Genomic DNA, 18,930 nt, shown 5'->3' on the forward strand with positions numbered 1-18,930 from the left:
CTTTCTATTTCCATTTTGCACTAAGTGGTTATAAATCTTATGGTCTGAAATTGTTCAGTATGAACTGTTGTGTAACTGGCCGCTGAGTTGAGTGGATAAACTGAGCGTGGTCGGTGGACCTTGATTATGGAGAGCGCCATCTTCCAGGTACAAAAGTATATATGTATGCTTGTGTTTCATTTCATTTCATTTTATTACCTTAAAGACCCCTTGACAGGGGTATTACATATGGGCGTGTAATACATTAGTACATAATTTGCATAACACAGGAATGAACACTCAAACAAAAAAAGAACAAAAGAAAACTACATGAGTTAAAGTGTTACATACGTCAGTGCAAATACATAGACCTAAATAATACAAACTAAAATTGCACGAGCATATAAGTATGTTAACACAAGTCACTTTCATTGTGAAAAGTGCGCAGTGACACTCTCCATAAACGTACAAGGGCAAATGATGGCGGTGATTTGGTGGGGCAGTTTGTTCCAATCTGTAGCGGCATGGCAAAAGAATGAGGCGGAAAAGGTAACAGTGCGCATGCGAGGGCGGCCCACTTGAAAAGTGTGCCGTGTACGATGAGATGTTCGGGCTGCGGGGAGGATATAAGGTGGTTGATTAAGCGAGGTGTGATAAAATTTATGAAAAAGTAAAAGGGTTCCAGTGCGCCGGGGCGTACAAAGGGGAAGTAAATTCAATTCTTTCTTTAAGTAAGATATGCTCACGTCATATGAATAATTAGAATGGATGAACCTTGCGGCGCGGTTTTGAACCGTTTCGATTGCATTGATGAGATATGTTTGGTGTGGATTCCATATGGCGGATGCATATTCCAGTTTCGATCGGACGATTGACTGGTAGGCCAGTAGTTTAACAGGTTTGGAGGCAAGTTTTAGATGACGCTTGAGAAAACCCAGTGATTTGTTAGCAGATGAAATGATGTTACTGACGTGTGTGCGCCAGGATAAGTCGTTAGATATAGTAACACCTAGGTACTTGTAAGACTGCGCAGCACACACGGGAATGTTATTAATTGTGTAATGCTAAGGAAAAGGATCGCACCGACGAGAAAATACCATCAAGTTGCATTTCTTAGGATTAAGTTCCATTAACCAACGGTCGCACCATTTCTGTAAACAGTTAATGTCCTCCTGAAGTAAGTCTTGATTAGATGTGCTAGTAATTTTTCGATAAATGACGCAGTCGTCTGCGAACAAACGAATGTTGCAAGACATGCGCAGGGGTAGATCATTGATGTATATTAAGAAGAGTAGGGGTCCAAGAACAGATCCTTGCGGTACACCGGAAGTCACTGGTAGGGGGTTAGATGCGCGGTTGTTAACTGTAACGAACTGAGATCGGTTTATCAAGAACGCTTCAATTCATCGCAAAATGTCAGGGTTAGCTTCGCAAGAGAAAGTTTTAGTAGTAGACGTTGGTGTGGTACCTTGTCGAACGCTTTTGCAAAATCTAGAAATATCGCATCTGTTTGGAGGTTAGAATCTAAGTTGATGTGAATATCATTCAGGAAAATGGGCACTTGTGTTTCACAAGAAAAGCCTTTGCGGAACCCATGCTGTGAAGGATGAAAGTATTTGTTTGAGTCAAGAAACTTTATGATTTCTGTGTATATGACGTGCTCCATGAGCTTACAGGGCACACTCTTTAATGAAATGGGGCGATAATTAAGCGGACAATTCCTGTCGTCTGCTTTGTGGATGGGAACAACCCTCCCCACCTTCCAGTCATATGGTATTTCACCAGTTGAAAGTGACTGCGAGAATAGCAAACACAGGAACACCGCGGTGACATGTTTAGTATTCTTTAACAGTTTCGAATTAATGTTATCCACACCGGCTGACAATGTGAGTATAAGATTGTCAATTCACGATGAGATACCATCTGGGGAAAATGTAATGGTTGGCATAACACTTGTTGCATTAGTACGCGAAGAAAATGGGCACGTGGTAGACTCTTCTGTAAATACAGAGCCAAAAGCTGCATTAAAAAGGTTCGCGCACTCTACATCGTCGAGCGTTTCACCTCCTTCATTGGTAAGTGTTACACTGTGCCTTTTTAGAGGGTTTATCACCTGCCAGAATTTTTTTGGATTATTGATCAAAAGTTTCCGAAGGGCATCACCAAAGAATGCATTTTTCACCTTGCGAATCGCTGATAGGTATGTGCTTCGGCAGCGTAGTATTTTTCCCATGCACACGCGCGTTTGTCCTGCATTTTTCGGCGCAATACATGCGTTTCTTCTTGTTTTCTAGTCTTTTTAACGAATTGTTAAACCATGCTTTTTGTTCATGCAGTCGAAAGGTAATTTTTGGTATGAACCTGTTCGTTAAGTTGTTTATTTTTTCTTTGAATATCAGCCAAGTTTCATGAATGCTGCGGTTATGAAACGTATATTGGAAGGAAGGTAGAAAATTCTGTGAATGTTCACATATTGCACCATAATTAGCTTTGTCGTTGAAGTGTATAGTTTTCTTATGCTTCTGCCGCAGAGCTGGAGCGAAGCGAAAAGAAGCATGGGTGACCTTGTGATCACTGATTTCTCTAAGAAAGGTGATGGACGACAAACTGTCTGGACGGTTGACCAGTACTAAATCTAAAATGTTTGCAGTGTCTTGGGTGACGCGCGTTGGCTCTGATATGAGTTGAGTTAGATTAAATTAGCCATTTTTCCCCATTCCGCCTTTGGTTTTTGTGATGATAATAAAGTGATACGTATTGCCGATACTGCCTCGTGCTGATGCCTCATTGTGATAAGACCCGCGCTATATAACACTGGCGACAAGGATGGGATTCGTCCAGCGCCAAGCCGAAGCGAGTCACTTGACTGAAACTGCCGCTATGGAAGGCTAGCTCCAGTGCATACTCGTTCACAATGACGACAGCCACAACAGAGGGGCTTGAGCCTTTCGACATCGCCCACCCCAAGAGTGGGAGGACTATGCACAATGTTTCATGTTCTTAATGGAGGCGTAGGACATTACGGACGCTGGCAAGAAGAGGTCAATATTCCTCAGTCGCTGCGGTCCCACTGTGTTTCACTTGGCCTAGGCACTTGTGGCACCGACCCAGCTGAAAAAAAAAGAAACCTTTGAAACAATCCTTGTCGTGCTGCGAGATCACGCAGCACCGAAACCACTGGAGCTTGCCAGGTGATATGAATTCTGCCGCCCTAACCAATCACTGAGTGAGTCTGCCACCGCCTACCTCACTTCCCTCTGAACCACATCACACAACTGCAACTTCGATGCCCTCAACAACGCACTACGAACCACATCATATCACTGCAACTTCAACGCACTCGACACCGCGCTCGTTTCGGTCTACCGACACGAGATCATTTCGGTCTGCAGAACGACGCGGTGAAGTGGCGACTAGGTAAAAAAGGAGGTGTCCCTCACCATAGCTGTCGAGGAAGCAGTCGTCGCTGAGGCCATTGCCCAGAAAGCCAGCTTATTCTAGCTCCAAAGCACAAATGCGCCGCTATTTGAGCCAGTGCACCAAGGGAAGATGACGGTCGATGCGAGCATGATGCCGCAGAAGATCTTCTTCAGTTACATGTGAGCCCCGGTCAGCAATGGGACACCGGGAGACTGGCGAGCGGCTCCTGCGCCAGCTGTGGGGGCTCACACTAATGCCGCCTGTGTTGGTTCCGTGACGACCAGTGCCGAGGATGTGGAGAAACCGATCACATTGCTAAGGCCTGCCACTCCCGAAGGCAGCCAGACCAATGTCGAAATTCCGAAGCTGAAGGCCAGACGCACCGTTTCAAGACCACTCTTCACACAAACATCTCGTCCTGCAACGACTTTTCGGTCACTGCTATCAACGATGTGTATAAACCTGCCAAGAAGAAAATACAAGTGGGAGTCAGAATCGGAGGCACACAGTGTCAGATGGAGATAGACTTGCGATCAACTTTTTCGATCATCTCCGACACCACAGCCAGACATATTTTTGCAAATGGGTGTGTCCCAAACTGCAGCCACTTGACATCATCATGAGGGACTATCAAGCCAACTGTATCGCTTTGCGTGGGATTGGTACTGTCTGAGTGCAGTTTAAAGATTTTGACTGCCCACTGCACCTAGTCATTGTCAAGGGCGAGCGCCCAAGCCTTCTCGTGTCACACCACGGACACAGAGGCATATGTACCTCTGTGTCCGCGGTGCGAAACGGCGAGGCGCTCGGCGTGTTATGCCTACTTTCAGGCCTAATCCCTGCCAACGTGGCATTTCCGCAATCCTAACTGTTCTGTGTGAAACACTCAAAATCAAAGCTACCGGCTTGTTCGGAAGCTGTCGATGCGTTAGCACTAGGTCTCTGATTTTGTGCCGCTACATCAGACAACATGAACAAATCTGGAAAGTCAGACAAGCTCGTCGCCATTGTTTGCTGGAATTTCAGTAGTCCTAGCTCCAACAAACAGAAAAAACTCGCCGTGTTGCTGAATTCGAACCACGTTGGTAGCGCCAAATGTGGGGGTCTACTCCACGTGAGGGGCGTGTGGGGCGCGTGTCCGCACCTTGGCAAACAAAGCTTTGCTGCAGCACTCGTATCCAGTGCCATTGGTCAGCTACCTGCTGGCATCCCTCTCTGGCGGAGATGTTTTTGGAAAGCTAGACTTGGCACAAGCCTACCAGCAGCTGCCAGTGACTGAAGAATCTGCAGATGCACAGACCATTGTGACTCATTGGGGTGCTTTCCGCGTCCGCTGGTTACAATTTGGGGTCAGCATCGCACTTGGCACCTTCCAGAGTTTAGTGGAGGACCTACTGCGTAGGCCACCAGGCGTCATTCTATATTTTGATGACGTCCTCGTTTCGGGAGCCTTGCACCGGGAATTGCTTAGTCGGCTTAAACAAGTCCTCCAGCGGTTCCTAGATGCAGAGCTTAAGGTAAAAACAAAAGAAAATGTCAGGTAAGAGTGACTCAAGTGAAATTTTTGGGTTTCCGACTCGGTGCGAACGAATCCACCCCACACCAGCCAAGACGCAAGCCATCCTTAATGCACCACGGCCTTCGAACAAAGCCAAGCTGCAGGCCTTCCTTGGTCTTCTCAATTTCTATCATGCATATATCATGCATATCATGATAGTGCCCACACAAGGCCACTATCACAGAACCCCTGCATCGTTTGTTGGATAAGGTGCCCTGGCTGTGGGGAAACCCACAACAGATAGTGTTAGACCATGTGAAGCAACTACTGGCATCCAACCAGGTACTGACACATTTTGATAAGAAGCCGCCAATCATCCTCGCCTGCAATGCATCCCTATACAGAATAGGAGCGGTGTTGAGTCACAGAATGCCAGATGGTGCAGAAGCACCAGTCGCTTTTTATTTAAGGACCTTGTCCTGTACGGAGCAGAACTACGCCCAGATTGATAAGGAGGCACTTGTGGTGGTTGCGGAAGCAAAGAAGTTCCATGACTATGTATTTGGCCACCCATTCCAGATCCATACAGACCACAAGCCGCTCCTTGGGCTGTTCACGTCAGACCAGCAAATGCCACAGATGCTTTCGCTGCGTATGCTGCTCCATCTTTCTGAATGGATACCAGTATTCTCTCCTCCACCGGCCAGGAAAACAATTGGGCCACGCAGGTGGTGTCAGCAGACTCCCCTAATGCACCAGCGCCAGGATGACCCTTCCCCAGAAGAGGTTATCATGCTTCTGGACGTACTTCCAGAATCTCCAGTCCATGTGGATGATGTTGCTAGGCACTCTGCCAAGGACAGTATCCTCTCCCATGTCCTCAACTGGGTGTGGAGGGGGTGGCCGGGGTGCGCTGTGAGTCCCGAAATTGTGCCATTCGTGTCTAGGCAACATGAGCTGTCCGCCCACAAGGAATGCTTACTTTGGGGTGACTGTGTGGCGATTCCACAGAAGCTGCGTTTCCGGATCCTCGAAGCCCTGCTTTCCGGATACCCAGGCATCGTTAGGATGAAGGCACTCGCCAGCAGGTATGTATGGTGGCCTGGCATGGAAGTGGCCATTGAGGAATGGGTCTGAAGGTGCCTTCCCTGCCAGGAAAATTGACCAGAGATGCCCCAGGAACCGGTTCACCCATGGGAGACGACCCGTACTCCATGGTCGCACCTGCACATCCTGCCGGCCCATTCCAAGGGCAGACCTTCTTGATTGTGGTGGACCTTTATTCCAAATGGCTCGAGGTCATACCAATGTTATCAATGACATATTGCTGTAATTAGTACCTTACGAAGATTGTTTGCAACACATGGCCTGCCAGACACCCTTGTCTCGAACAATGGCCCACAATTTACATCTGCAGAGTTTCGGGATTTCCTGGACGCCAACCTTATCCCCCAGGGGACGTCTGCACCATTCCATCCATCCACAAATGATCAGGCTGAAAGGATGGTATGGACCATCAAAGAGCCATTATCTCGCATAATCCGAGGGAGCTGGGCACAGCACCTGGCAAACTTTACTCTACAGCAGCACATAACTCTGCACACTGCCACGGAATGCTTCCTGTCCGAACTACTGATGGGCCGCTGACTGTCTACCATGCTGGACCGGCTGCAACCAGAACCCTGATAAGTCCTCCCGGCTGACAACTCTGCCTCCACCACGCACATTCCAGCCCAAGGACCCTGTCCTTGCACGGAACTAAAGCCACGGCCCCCCCATGGATCTCTGCTGTGATCTCCAGAGCAACTGGCCCGATCTCTTATGTTGTTGCTCTCCCGGACAGCCGCGTGTGTTGCCGGCATCTGGACCAGCTTCGTCGTCAGAGCAGCACTCCCATCAGGGTAGCAGAACCTGAACCTGCATAAGGGTAGCCTCAGGTCCAGCCCGTGTCAAGCCCTTCACTTGGCAGAGCGAGCAGCAGCAAGACATCAGAGTACAGTGAACCTGAGGAGCAATTAACAGTCATGCTACCCTCGGACGACATAGCAACACCTCATCCAACAGAGCAAAGAGTACAACTGCCAGGCCCAAGCCGTTCACAGCGTTCCTAGAAAGAAAAAAAAAAACCAACACCTTAAAGACTTAGTGCTGACATTGGCTGACTGGTGAGTCCGTACTAAGGAGGCAGGGTTGTTGTGTACTGAACCTGGCCGCTGAGTTCAGCAGATAAACTGAACATGATCGGTGGACCCTGATTATGGAGAGCACCATCACCCGGGTACAGAAGTATACATGTATGCTTGTGTTAGCCAGTTTTCCCCATTCTGTGTTTGGTTTTTTGGATGGTAATAAAGCGATATTGCTGATAGCTCCTCGTGCCGATGCCTCATCGTGATACGAACTGCGCTGCGTAACATGAACCAACTAGCCCAGCAACATGTAGTACTAATTCCAATGCATTTGACATGTTTCAGGGAAAAGTGTTTCAGAGCCCTAGTGTGAAAGCACAGAGTGCAAAGCAAGGGGGCTGGAGCTGCACTGATTTTCCCATCTGTGCCCGGGCTAGTGTTCACTGTTGCCCTCACATTGTATCTGTTTGTACATTTGTTCATTGAAATTCCATTTGGTAATCAGCACTTGCATGTGTTAACACTTTCATCCTCCCTTATTGCACTTTGTGTGGTGTTCTGATCCAGCTTACACAGCTTTGTACTGTTCTGCAGTGCTTCATCTATTGAAAAGAGGTGTATGTAGATGGACATCACCATGTTGATGACTTATTCTTCACATGCACAACCAGATGGCCCCGGACTATGATCACCTGACTCTTATGCAAAAGGTGGAGGTCTTCGAGCATGCCCTTGAGCACACCAATGGTGATGACTTAGCCAAACTTCTCTGGCTGAAGAGCCCCAGCTCAGAGGTCTGTCCTTGGTTTGTCATATATATTAGTTCACATGTTCCACAGTGAGATACCCTTTTGCAACTGGACCTGTTTTGTGGATTTCTAAAGCAAGTGTTAACAGAAGGGCAGAAACATGTTCATGTTTCTGCATGAAACATGTTACATGGAATCAAACTAGGTGGGAAACTATATACAAGGTATATTTACAAGTGTAGTAAGTACCGGTCAAGATGAAAGCCAGCCCATATCATGCACATCGTGCTCTTCTGTTCACACATTGGTTGCTATGGGTGTGTCCCACTAAATCCAAGGATCTACGTCTTTGAGTGTCGCGTAGCAATATGAAAATTCTGTCATTTGTAGTTTTAAGCAATATGAGCAAGCAATGAAACAATTGAGTAGACAAGAGTGGCGTTACACTAGTTTGTTGACTTAGTGCCAACATGTGCTGATGGGTTAGTGAGCAAATAATGATTCTGTTAAGAGCACATTTTGAAACGGCACTGCCCATGAAGCGTGACCAGAGCTGTCTTTTGTTGCATCCAGGTGTGGTTTGATCGGCGCACCAACTACACAAGGTCTTTAGCCGTCATGTCCATGGTCGGCTATGTACTTGGCCTTGGAGACAGGTCAGTGACTAATATGTTATGTTGCCTTCAAAATCATCTTTGTTAGTGACTAGGTGTGCTATTAAGATTACTACGAGGGTTATCCGTAAAATAAGGTTCCCAAGGAGCTGCAGTCACGAGGAACGCTGTTACGCGAGATCCGGAGACAGTGGCGTGTAGCTTAGTTCCCCCTTTCCAAGTCCCCGCCTCGACGAGCTGTCTGCAACGCTCAGTCTTGGCTTGGCAGCCGTTAGAGATGGAGCTCCCACTCGCTTCTCCCACCAGTGCGGTTTACGCTGTGTGATTCGTTTTTTGTCTGCAAAAAACACTGCGCCGGTGGACATTAATTCCCAAATGTGTGAAGTCTACGAAGAAAGGTGTAAGAGCATACAACACATGTGCAAATGGTACAGATAATTCAAAGACAGACGTACAGACGTTCATGGCGAACAGCGTTCTGGACAGCCATCAGTTTTGGACGAAACGATTGCGAAAGTGGAAGAAACAATGCTGAAAGATCGAAGGGTGACAGTTCAGGAGCTCTGCGAGATGATCATTGATGTCAGCAAGACCTGTATTTACAAAGTTTTGACAGACCATTTAGGGTATGCCAAGGTTTGTGCAAGATCCCGAGAATGCTTACGGAAGACCACAAATGGCAACATGTTGAAGCAGCCCGCGAATTTCTTCAGGCCTACAAAACTGATGGCGAGGAATTCTTGGACTCTATTGTCACTGGGGACAAGACCTGGGTCCCCTACACGACACCAGAAACGAAACAACAATCCCGTCATTGGAAACATCCAGAGTGGCCGAAGCCACAGAAGTTCTAACAAACACTGTCTGCTGGCAAAGTGATGGCAAGCGTCTTTTGGGACACGAAGGGGTTATTGTTGTGCGAATTCATGCCTGCTGGTACGACAATCAATGCAGACCGCTACTGTGAGACATTGAAGAACCTTTGCCGCATGATTCAAAACAAGAGGAGAGCCATGCTCACGAAGGGAGTGTGTTTCCATCAGGACAACGCTCATCCGCATATCGCCCGTGTAACAAACGATCTCATCAACAAATTTGGATGGGATACTGTCACACACCCACCCTATAGCCCAGACATAGCCCCAAGTGACTACCATCTCTTCCCTGAATTAAAGAAACGCCTGGGTGGGACACATTTCAGAACGAGAGAGGAGCTGAAAGAAGAGGTTTTAAGCTACCTTCACGGTGCGGTGGAAAAGTAGGATTCAGGCATAAAGAAAATGGTGCACCACATGCAAAAATGTATTGATCTCAACGGCGATTATGTCGAAAAATAGGGGAAAGTCTAAGCTTTCGAGAAATGGATTATTCACTGCCAATAAACATGTTTTTCATTGTGAAAGATAATTGGGAACCTTATTTTATGGACAACCCTCGTATTTCAACAGCATTCAAATGTTGACCATTTATCACCTGCAGCTGAGTTTTTTTTTAAGTTTTCATGTTGGAGGAATGTAAACAATCTTTAAATGTTTCCGTAATAGTCTTGTTGGTTGACATTTTATGATTCAGCATATAACCTACAAGCTCTCAGCACCTTAACTAGAAGAATAAAGGCATTTTTAAAATTTTGGTCTAAAACCCAACTCTTTCCTTGAATGGAAATAGTTAGTCACAAATGTGAGACTAGAGTTCTCATGTGAGAATAGTTGTAAGACTGTTAAAATACAGTAGAACTGCATTAAAACAAATTTGCACTTGGCACAAAAGCACCTTTGTTATACCCAGTATTTATTCTAAGTACAGTGTAGACCGCTTATAACGTAAGTCGCCGGAGTCACAAATATCCGCACTATAAGCGGCACCGCACTATAACCAAAGCAACAATTTTCAAGGCCTGCACATATGCAAAACATGTGCACCGAGCCGCCACGCGTATGCGACAGTCGAGGAATGCGGCTAGAACGTTTGCATTCAATTTACAGTCGAATCTCGTTAATTCGATCCAAATCACGCGGCGGTGCCTCCGACCGGCATTGCTCCAGCACCACCATAAAGTAAAAGCTTAGGAGAGACCCCTCAATGTCGTGGGCGAACAAAACAAAAAAAGAAAAAAAAAACGCGGCGGAAATTCCACCATCTCTCAAATGGCAAGGTCGCCGATTCTGCGTTGCGCCGGAACATGCGTGTACGTGCCGACGTCTCAGCCACGCTACCGTAGCCACGCAAGGAAAATGGCAGTGAACCCTTCTTTCTCCTTTATGCTTCCTCTACTTTCTAGTCAGGAGTTGACCTAGTTGACCTTGCACGCTGCGGCTACGGCGCAGAGGGAAGCAGCGGCGCTGTCCCCGGCCGGCCAACAAAACTGCCCACGCCGGCAAACGCCCGCTTCCCGATAACGGCAGAAAACGAAACTTCGGGGAGCTGGCGCCGGGCCGGCTGGAGCGGTCCAGCGGTGGCGCCTGCACGGCGGCGGGTGTGAACGGTGACAGTCGAAAGTGAGGGAGCTACGAGGGAGGGCGAGGGGAGCCACTGAAGCGGCAGAGTTGCCGCGGCGAAATCCGCTTCCCCGTCGCCGTCCTCCCTCACATTCCACGGTCTCCGCGTGCGCCCTTCGCCATGCTGTGCCGGCGCCGCCCGCTCCCTGAAGTTTCGTTTACTGCCGTTATCGCGAAGCGTGCGTTGGCCGGCGTTGGCAGTTTCGTGGCCCTCGCTCGCCATGCGCACCGCGATATTTCACGACTCGACTCGCACTCAAGATTCTGGTTTCAGCCTCACTGGCTGTCCGTTCGCACCACTTGCCCTTCCCCTCCACTTCATCTTTCTTCCTCGAGCACTCCTTGTGGGGCGCCCGTTTGAGGGGAGCGTTCGCCGTCTCCGCTGACTTACGTACTCCCAGGCAGCCGCACTGTAACCGGTATTTCGTTTCCCGCAACTGCACTATAAGCGATACATGTATACATGGAGTGCTATGGGAAAATCAACGGGAGTCTGAAAAGACCGCACTATATCCGGTCCTGCACTATAAGCGGTTACGTTATAAGTGGTCTATGCTGTATATTGGTTATGTGCTGATTTCATCAAGAAACATTTTAGGGCCGGTGTAACGTAAAACTATTCCAATCTGTTCTTTTTCCAAATTGGCCATTAGCCCTCCATGATAGGTCAAAACAGCTCCAGGTCTCATATGCGCAAATTTAAAAAACATCCGAAAAATCGGGCAGTCTGAAATAACTACCGTATTTTCTGGTCTATAAGTCGCACCTTTGTATAAGACGCACTCCCCTCAAAACGGCGGTTTTTCTGGAAAAAAACGTATATAAGTCGCACTGGTGTATAAGACGCACCTATTCGTTCGGTAAGCGGTTTAAAAAAATTACAGTGACGTTTCACTCCGTGAACGTGGGCCACGCGCAAGCGTGTGAGTGCCGTATATTTCCACTCCAGGCGCATTTCTGCCATCATGGTTGCCATGATGTTCCGTATAAAGTCCAAGGACGATAACATCGTCCTCACGCGCCATTTCCTGAATGTGCGAGTGAGAGCGTCCGACGGTGAGCGGAATCGTGCACAAGAGAGGAAAGCGGGAAGGCAGTGCGGGAAGGAGGGGGGTGGGCGTCTTGTACTTTGGTAGCAACTGCGTAGTTGGCGCGGCCGCCGTATCTTGACAGCGATCTGCAGATGCAACAAATTCGGGGTCAGGTGACTCGCGGTCGGCCTGCCGCTGCTTGCGTTGCTGCTCCGTCCTTCTCGCACGGCGGGAACTCGATCATGAGAAGAACGTTCCCGCCACCTCGATAGCGCGCACAGAACCCGTAGCAATTAAGTCAACCAGTGAGCTTCGCGTGGCCATAACATCAAATCCGATTTTGACAGCACTTTTTCCAAAAATACCTTCATAAGCCGCACCGTTCTATAAGACGCACCGCCGAAAAATTCAGAAAAAAAAATGCATCTTATACACCGGAAAGTACGGTAATGCATGCCTTTTACTGCCCCCAAGGGCTCAAATTGCCACAGGCACATCTGAAATAACTATGAAGGCCTGCCAGTACACTGGCAGTACGGTGTGTCATAATTTGTACTGTGCTACGAGGCGGCGGGTGCACGCGCGTGTAATTAAGGAATATACCGTGACAGTTGCCCCTTCCCACTCCAAATATGCTTCACTGCAATACTTCGCATATGCTTCACTGCGTAATACTGCTGTATTGAGGCGAATCTGACTTTCTGGAACCGGTATTATGCAACGCACCGTGCTTTCCGAGTTTCCAAGACATTGGTGAGGATTACAAAGACGGAGTCGGCGCCATTGCTAACAGCGGCAAATTATTTCAATGAAAAGCATGGGACCGAACAGAAAAAAGCTTAGTAGTGAACATCGAAGTAGCTAAGCCAAGCGTTGCCGCCGTGGTGGCTACGACTGCCAGCGGATCTGCACGCGAGAGTGCCGGTTCGAGGAGGCGAGATAATGAAAATGGTGGGGTTGGTGGCTTCAATTAATGTCGTTTCGGACCTGCGGTCATGGCAAGAAGTCCAGAAAATCGGACGGCGGAGTTTTTTGCGTCCGAAATTTCAGACGTTTTTATACATTGACTCTATGGAGTACGTGGCGGTGCCGTGAAGGCGTCCGAATTATCGGGCATGTCCGAAAAATTGGGCATCCAGAAAATCGGTCGTTGACTGTATCAGGTCTTAAATCTTCAATTTTTTTTTTTTCTCACTTTTGTCAGGCATCCTTCCAATTTAATGCTGGACCGGCTGAGTGGAAAGATTTTGCACATAGACTTTGGAGACTGCTTTGAAGTTGCCATGACACGTGAGAAGTTTCCAGAGAAGATTCCTTTCCGACTTACACGCATGCTCATCAATGCGATGGAGGTAAGTAATATAGTGTGAAGCTGCTACTCTCGTTACTCTTTTCAGTGCCTTACTGACACACTTTGGTTCATGCGAGTGAGCCTGTGTCACTTCATTAGCGATACGCTGCAGATGCATGAAGCCTCACTGGTTTCGTACAACACTACCGGACTGTGAAGCCCTCTTGGTGCCGAAGTGTTTACCATGACCAGTAACAGTTTTTGATTCTGTGTAACTAGGAAACTTGCCATCGCTGTAGCAAAGCAGTCGCCCACAAAGAATGAGCTATGTCAGTTTTAAAACACAAGGGGTAACCTTTAGTAAAAAATTCAGTTGAAAACTGACCTCTTTCAGTTCTGTCAGCTAGCCAGACAGACTTCTGGCAATGATTTCTGTTCAGAACACTAAACTACCTGTGCAGGCAGGCTGTGAAAGTCATTGAGCTTTATCCAACACACTCGTTTTTATATTCTTTTTTGATATAGAAGATTTTCACGGAACGAGGAATGAGAGACTATTGTGTGCAAACATGATGCCTATTGAAAAGTGAACATTTTGTCTTGTTGATAAAGCATCTTAAGAAATGAATGGCACTTTCGGATGAAGGACATTCATCACAGCTTGCTCTGTTTATTTGAGATGATGCCTACTGATTATTATTTTTTTTTTAAGTAGCATAGTTTGAATATCTGTTCTTAGTGCAAGTAAATCACTGTGGAGTTGTTTTTGTTTGCTTTCTCATAATGATCCATGACAGAGAAGATTGACCATAATTAGAAAATAAAGAAATGCAATGCCTTGCAAGCTTAATCATTCAAACACCATCAAAGAGGCACATGGAAATAGTAGTGTACTGTTGTTAGCCAAAGCGCACTTGTAGTGCACAGGCAGTACTGCGCTACAAACAAAACTGCAGCCTGAGTAAGACTTCTTGTTATTGCATGTGATAGTACATTTAAAGTTGGCTATTTTGTTGCGCAATTATCTTTATTTCATTAGTAGACCTTGGTTGCTTGGAAATTGATGGGCAGAGGAAATTCTTTCTGTTTAAAATCAGCTTCATCCAAGTGAAAAAAAAATTCTTGTAGAAACTATCTCACGATGACGGTCGACATAAGTGTGATTTGCATTGAAGCGATGTAGCGACACACCATACTGTCGCCGCAGGGACGCGTTATGTATGAGGCGTGTATGCAGCCAGATTCTTGTCTCGCACTTTCCTCTCGGGGTGCCTCGATACCACGCTTCCTCATACAGGGGGGTGACAGGTCCAGTTGCACCGCCCTGTTGTGTTGGAACACGTGAAGGCGCGCTATGACAGGCGGCGGGAACTTAAGTTCTGCACTCGCTGACAGTGTAAAAATTTTTAATTTTCGCAGTTTGTACGCTTACGCGTATTGCAGTATTTACATCTCACCTTAAAAATAGAAGTGCAACACTTACAGTAAAGCAATACTAGGGTAAGTTTCAAGCCCAGCAGATAACTAGTCGTTCTTGCCACACTTTCGCTTACGCTCACACATTTGTTTCCAAAACAAATTTGACGCATATGGTGTATGCTTAAAATTTTAAAGGTTGTCCTTCAAAAAGGCTGACACAGCTTTTGACCATAAAACTATAGCTAGGACAAAAGATATAGGACAAAGATATAGGACAAAACAATAAGGTTAATAAATATGGAAGTGTTACCAATAAGTGAAGGTACGATAGTTATTGAGATAAAAATCATATGTGTGAAAAGTAAGAATGATATACAAAAAGTGCCTGGCTGAAAACAGTCTTACATTAGCGGACACACGCACTACGAGTGTCAAAAAGCAAGCTCAAGGTTGCGGTTTCACGGGCAAGGCTGCCTAATTTCAATGGGGGCAAAATCAAGAACGCTTGTGTACCTAGATTTATGTGCACATTCAAGAACCACAGGTGGTCAAAATTATTTTGCAGTTCCCCACTACGCCTAATAATGGCCAAACGGATGCAATATTTTTAGATTTCATAAAAGCCTTCGATAAGGTGCCGCACGACAAATTAATCTTCAAATTTAGAATTATTGGTATACCTGACATTTTCCTAAACTGGATTATTTCTTACCTGACAAAACGCACCCAGTACGTTAAAATTGGTAAACATAGCTCGGCCATTCTTCCAGTCACGTCTCGCGCCCTTACTGTTCCTAGTGTATATAAACGATATCGTTAAAACCATAACTTCCGGTGTTCAAATTAGACTGTTTGCCGATGATAGTATTTTGTACAGTGATATCACTTGTCAGAATGATCAGATTGTCCTCGAAAGGAATTTAGATAACATATTGAAGTGGTGTAATGAATGGGTTATGTTTGTTAACACTGATAAATCCGTATTTCTTCGTATTACTCGTAAAAAAAAAACACTAACTTTTTCTTATACGCTAGGTTCCTCAGCTCTGCGTGAGACTAACAACTACAAATACTTAGGTGTTACTTTGACTTCCACATTGTCGTGGAACGTGCACATTAATGATATTTGTTCTTCTGCTTTCTGCAAACTCTGTTTCCTAAGACACAAGCTGAAAAATTCCCCTCCTAATGTAAAATTACTGTGTTATTTTTCATTTAGTAGACCAAAGTTAGAGTACGCATGTATATCATGGGATCCTTACACTAAGTCAAATATTGCGCGTCTTGAAAAAATACGAAGAAAGGCCATTAGGTTTATATTTCATAAATTCGCAAGACTGGACTCTCCCTCTAAAATTATTACAGAAAATTATGACAGGAGGGACTTGCTGACGGTGACTGGAATATCGCTCCATATTTCACTGGGAGGTTGGACAATTGGGACGGAACCGCAGTGCATGGTACCCTTCGTCAAAGGAGAGCAGCAGGTTAAGGGGGAGCTAGACAGCGAAGAATCATATGACCTGCATGCAATCTTCGCCGAGCAACCAATCTTTGCTGAGCAACCTGAGCCTAGGTCAGCTCTGAGGTCCCAACCGCCAATGACCCTGCTAGCTTTGCGGCTCAGGTGAATGTAGATCCACATCTGGTGCAGGTGCTTGACACTTTCAGCCCAATTATTACAACTACCCCCGGGTGCACGACATTTGCTGAACATCGAATTGATACTGGGGACAGCCTACCTGTACGTTGCAAGCTTCGCCCTGTCAATGCTAAAAAACAGGCCATTATGGATAACTGCATCCATGACCTCCTAAAGCAAGAGCTCATACGCCCGAGTACCAGTCAGTGAATGAGTGCTCCAGTTTTGGTCGCAAAAAGTCTGGTGGTGATTGTGGGTCGTTCTCAATAACCTTGCCATTGATTATTGGCCACTGAATAGCCGAACAAGGGTGCCTGTTTACCCTATGTCCAGGACTGACTGGCTCTTGGCACATCTGGGTCAGGCACAATGGTTTTCAAGTTTTGATCTTTCACAAGGCTTTTTCAAAATCCCAGTGTGCGAACAGGATATCCCCAAAACCGCATTTATCTGCCAGCAGGGCACCTTCGAATTCACTAGGATGCCCTTCGGAGTGGCAGGTGGGCCAGCAACCTTCCAAACATTGACAGAGTTTTGGATGGTATAAGTCATAAATTTGCAATGGCATTCCTCGACGACATCCTGGTGTATTCAGACACTCTGGACAATCACGTGGAACACATCCAATGTGTACTCGAGCGCATCAGAGCCGCAGGCCTCACCATTAACCCAGACAAGATCCAGCTCTGCCACCATTCGCTCAGGTTCCTTGGACATATTATTTCACCTGGGCAGTGTAGACCTGACAAAGGCAAAGTGCTTGCTGTGTTGCACTACCCTCGACCAGCAACAGTCAAACAACTGCAAGCTTTCCTTGGCCTGCGGGGTATTATGGAAGCTTCATACCTCAATTTTCTCTCACAGCCCACCCCCTCACCAGCCTTTTGAAGAAAGATGCACCCTGGCAGTGGACCACCCAGCAAGAGTGGGCATTCGAGAGTCTGAAGCAGTTCCTGGCCAATGATGCCATGGTGAACCTGCCTGACCTCAACCAGCCCTTTGTGGTGGAAGCAGATGCCAGTGGTATCGGAATAGCTGCTGCGCTACTCCAGGCAAGCCCCGAGGAACTCAGACCCATGTCATTTATAAGCAGGGTCCTCACCGAGGCAGAAAAACAGTACACTGTTCAGGAATGGGAATGCCTGACAGTGGTCTGGGCAGTCGATAAATTCAGGCCTTACCTCGAATTCACGGAATTCGAAATCCATTGTGACCATTCTTCTCTCTCATGGATGTTTCAGACAAATCAAGCCTCACCAAGAGTCAAGCGGTGGGTCCTTAGGCTGCAAGGCCTTAACTGCAAGGTCAAACACAGAAGGGGACTTGCCAACATTCCAGCAGATGCCCTTAGCAGAGCCCCCTTGAACTGTCCAGACAACCCAAGCCAGACTCTACCTGAAACTCTGTTCCCGATTACCGTTCAAGAGCCCGAGCAACACATTACGTTCGAGACAGTTGCCCCCCCCCTGTCTGTGACAGATGATGTGACTCTCCTCAACAATATAGAATGCCTGATTGAGGAGGAAGGTCGTGATCCACTGTTCGCCAAGCTGAAAAGCGTAATGCAAGGTACAACGCTCCCAGAGAACGACCCACAATCACGCCTAATTAAGGACTTGGCTGCTTCGACAGAACTGGAGTCTACTGGGTTGCTTGTTCAGCACAGAGAGAACCAAAAGGTGCCTTGGCTACCAGAGCGCTTGCGAACTCTGGTGCTGAAAATGGCACATGACCCCCCACGAGTGTACATGTGGGTTTTTTCAAGACATTGCAGCGTGTTTCTTCGTGTTTTGTATGGCTGGGTATGCGAGCAGATGTATCTAAATATGTCAGATGCTGCAAAGTTTGACAGCGCTCCAAGGCCAATCGTCAAAAGCCAGGGGGCCTTATGAGCAGCCAGTGCGCCACTGCACCGATGGAGGAACTTAGTGTAGATGTCATTGGACCGTTACCACTCACACCCCGGCGCCACCAGTACCTGCTGGTGGTGGTTGACAAGTTCACAAAGTTCATTGAATTGCTTCCTCGAAGAGCTGCTACCAGCCAAAACATTGTTGACTGTATGCGGCAAGTCTTCTGTCGCCATGGAGTACCAGTAGCAATTTCCAGCGACAATGGGCGCTCATTTGTCAGTACGCTTTGGAAGGGCCTCCTGAAGCAATGGGGCATAAAAGACCGTCATACCGTGCCTTACCGCCCCGCTGGACAGATGGTGGAAAGCCATAACGGTACAGTTAAGGAATGCCTCCGGGCCTACTGCACAAACCACAGGGAGTGGGACTCTCACATCCCCGAAATTGCCTTTGCTCTCCGCACTGCAGAGAATGTTGTGACAGGCTACATGCCTGCCTTCCTGTGTTATGGTCGAGAGCTGCACACTCCATGGGAACCACCTGGCACCAAGGACAATGTTGAACCGCCTGCCGCGGCTTACCATGCCTTTTCCGAAGAAGTCCGCCAGTGCCTCGCTCAGGCCTTTGTATTTACTCATGGACAGCAAACTGCCGCTCAGGCGAAACAAAAGGCATATTATGACCATCGCAGGCGGCCAGTTACCCTGCAACCAGGCGACCTTGTTCTCTTGGACAGTGTTACGTTCGGCGACCAGCGGGAGGCTGAAAAGCCGTCCCGCCTGGAAAAGATCAGCGGCGCCACCATGT

The 18,930-nt window shown here is 47.2% G+C and overlaps 2 protein-coding genes across 2 annotated transcripts in view; one reads left to right on the top strand and one right to left on the bottom strand.

Moving 5' to 3' along the window:
• The window catches only part of LOC119446831 (septin-1), a 610,438-nt gene that overhangs the window by 371,322 nt on the left and 220,186 nt on the right, over positions 1-18,930 (bottom strand). The window lies entirely within an intron of this gene.
• Positions 1-18,930, top strand: part of LOC119446821 (serine/threonine-protein kinase mTOR) — a 246,829-nt gene that overhangs the window by 202,816 nt on the left and 25,083 nt on the right. Inside the window, exons 47-49 of the mRNA XM_049664437.1 lie at positions 7,698-7,820; positions 8,349-8,431; positions 13,123-13,270. Coding sequence (XP_049520394.1) covers positions 7,698-7,820; positions 8,349-8,431; positions 13,123-13,270 — 354 coding nt within the window. The remainder of the gene's footprint in view (positions 1-7,697; positions 7,821-8,348; positions 8,432-13,122; positions 13,271-18,930) is intronic.

Source organism: Dermacentor silvarum, chromosome 3 (assembly GCF_013339745.2).
Source record: "Dermacentor silvarum isolate Dsil-2018 chromosome 3, BIME_Dsil_1.4, whole genome shotgun sequence".
Lineage (NCBI taxonomy): Eukaryota > Metazoa > Arthropoda > Arachnida > Ixodida > Ixodidae > Dermacentor > Dermacentor silvarum.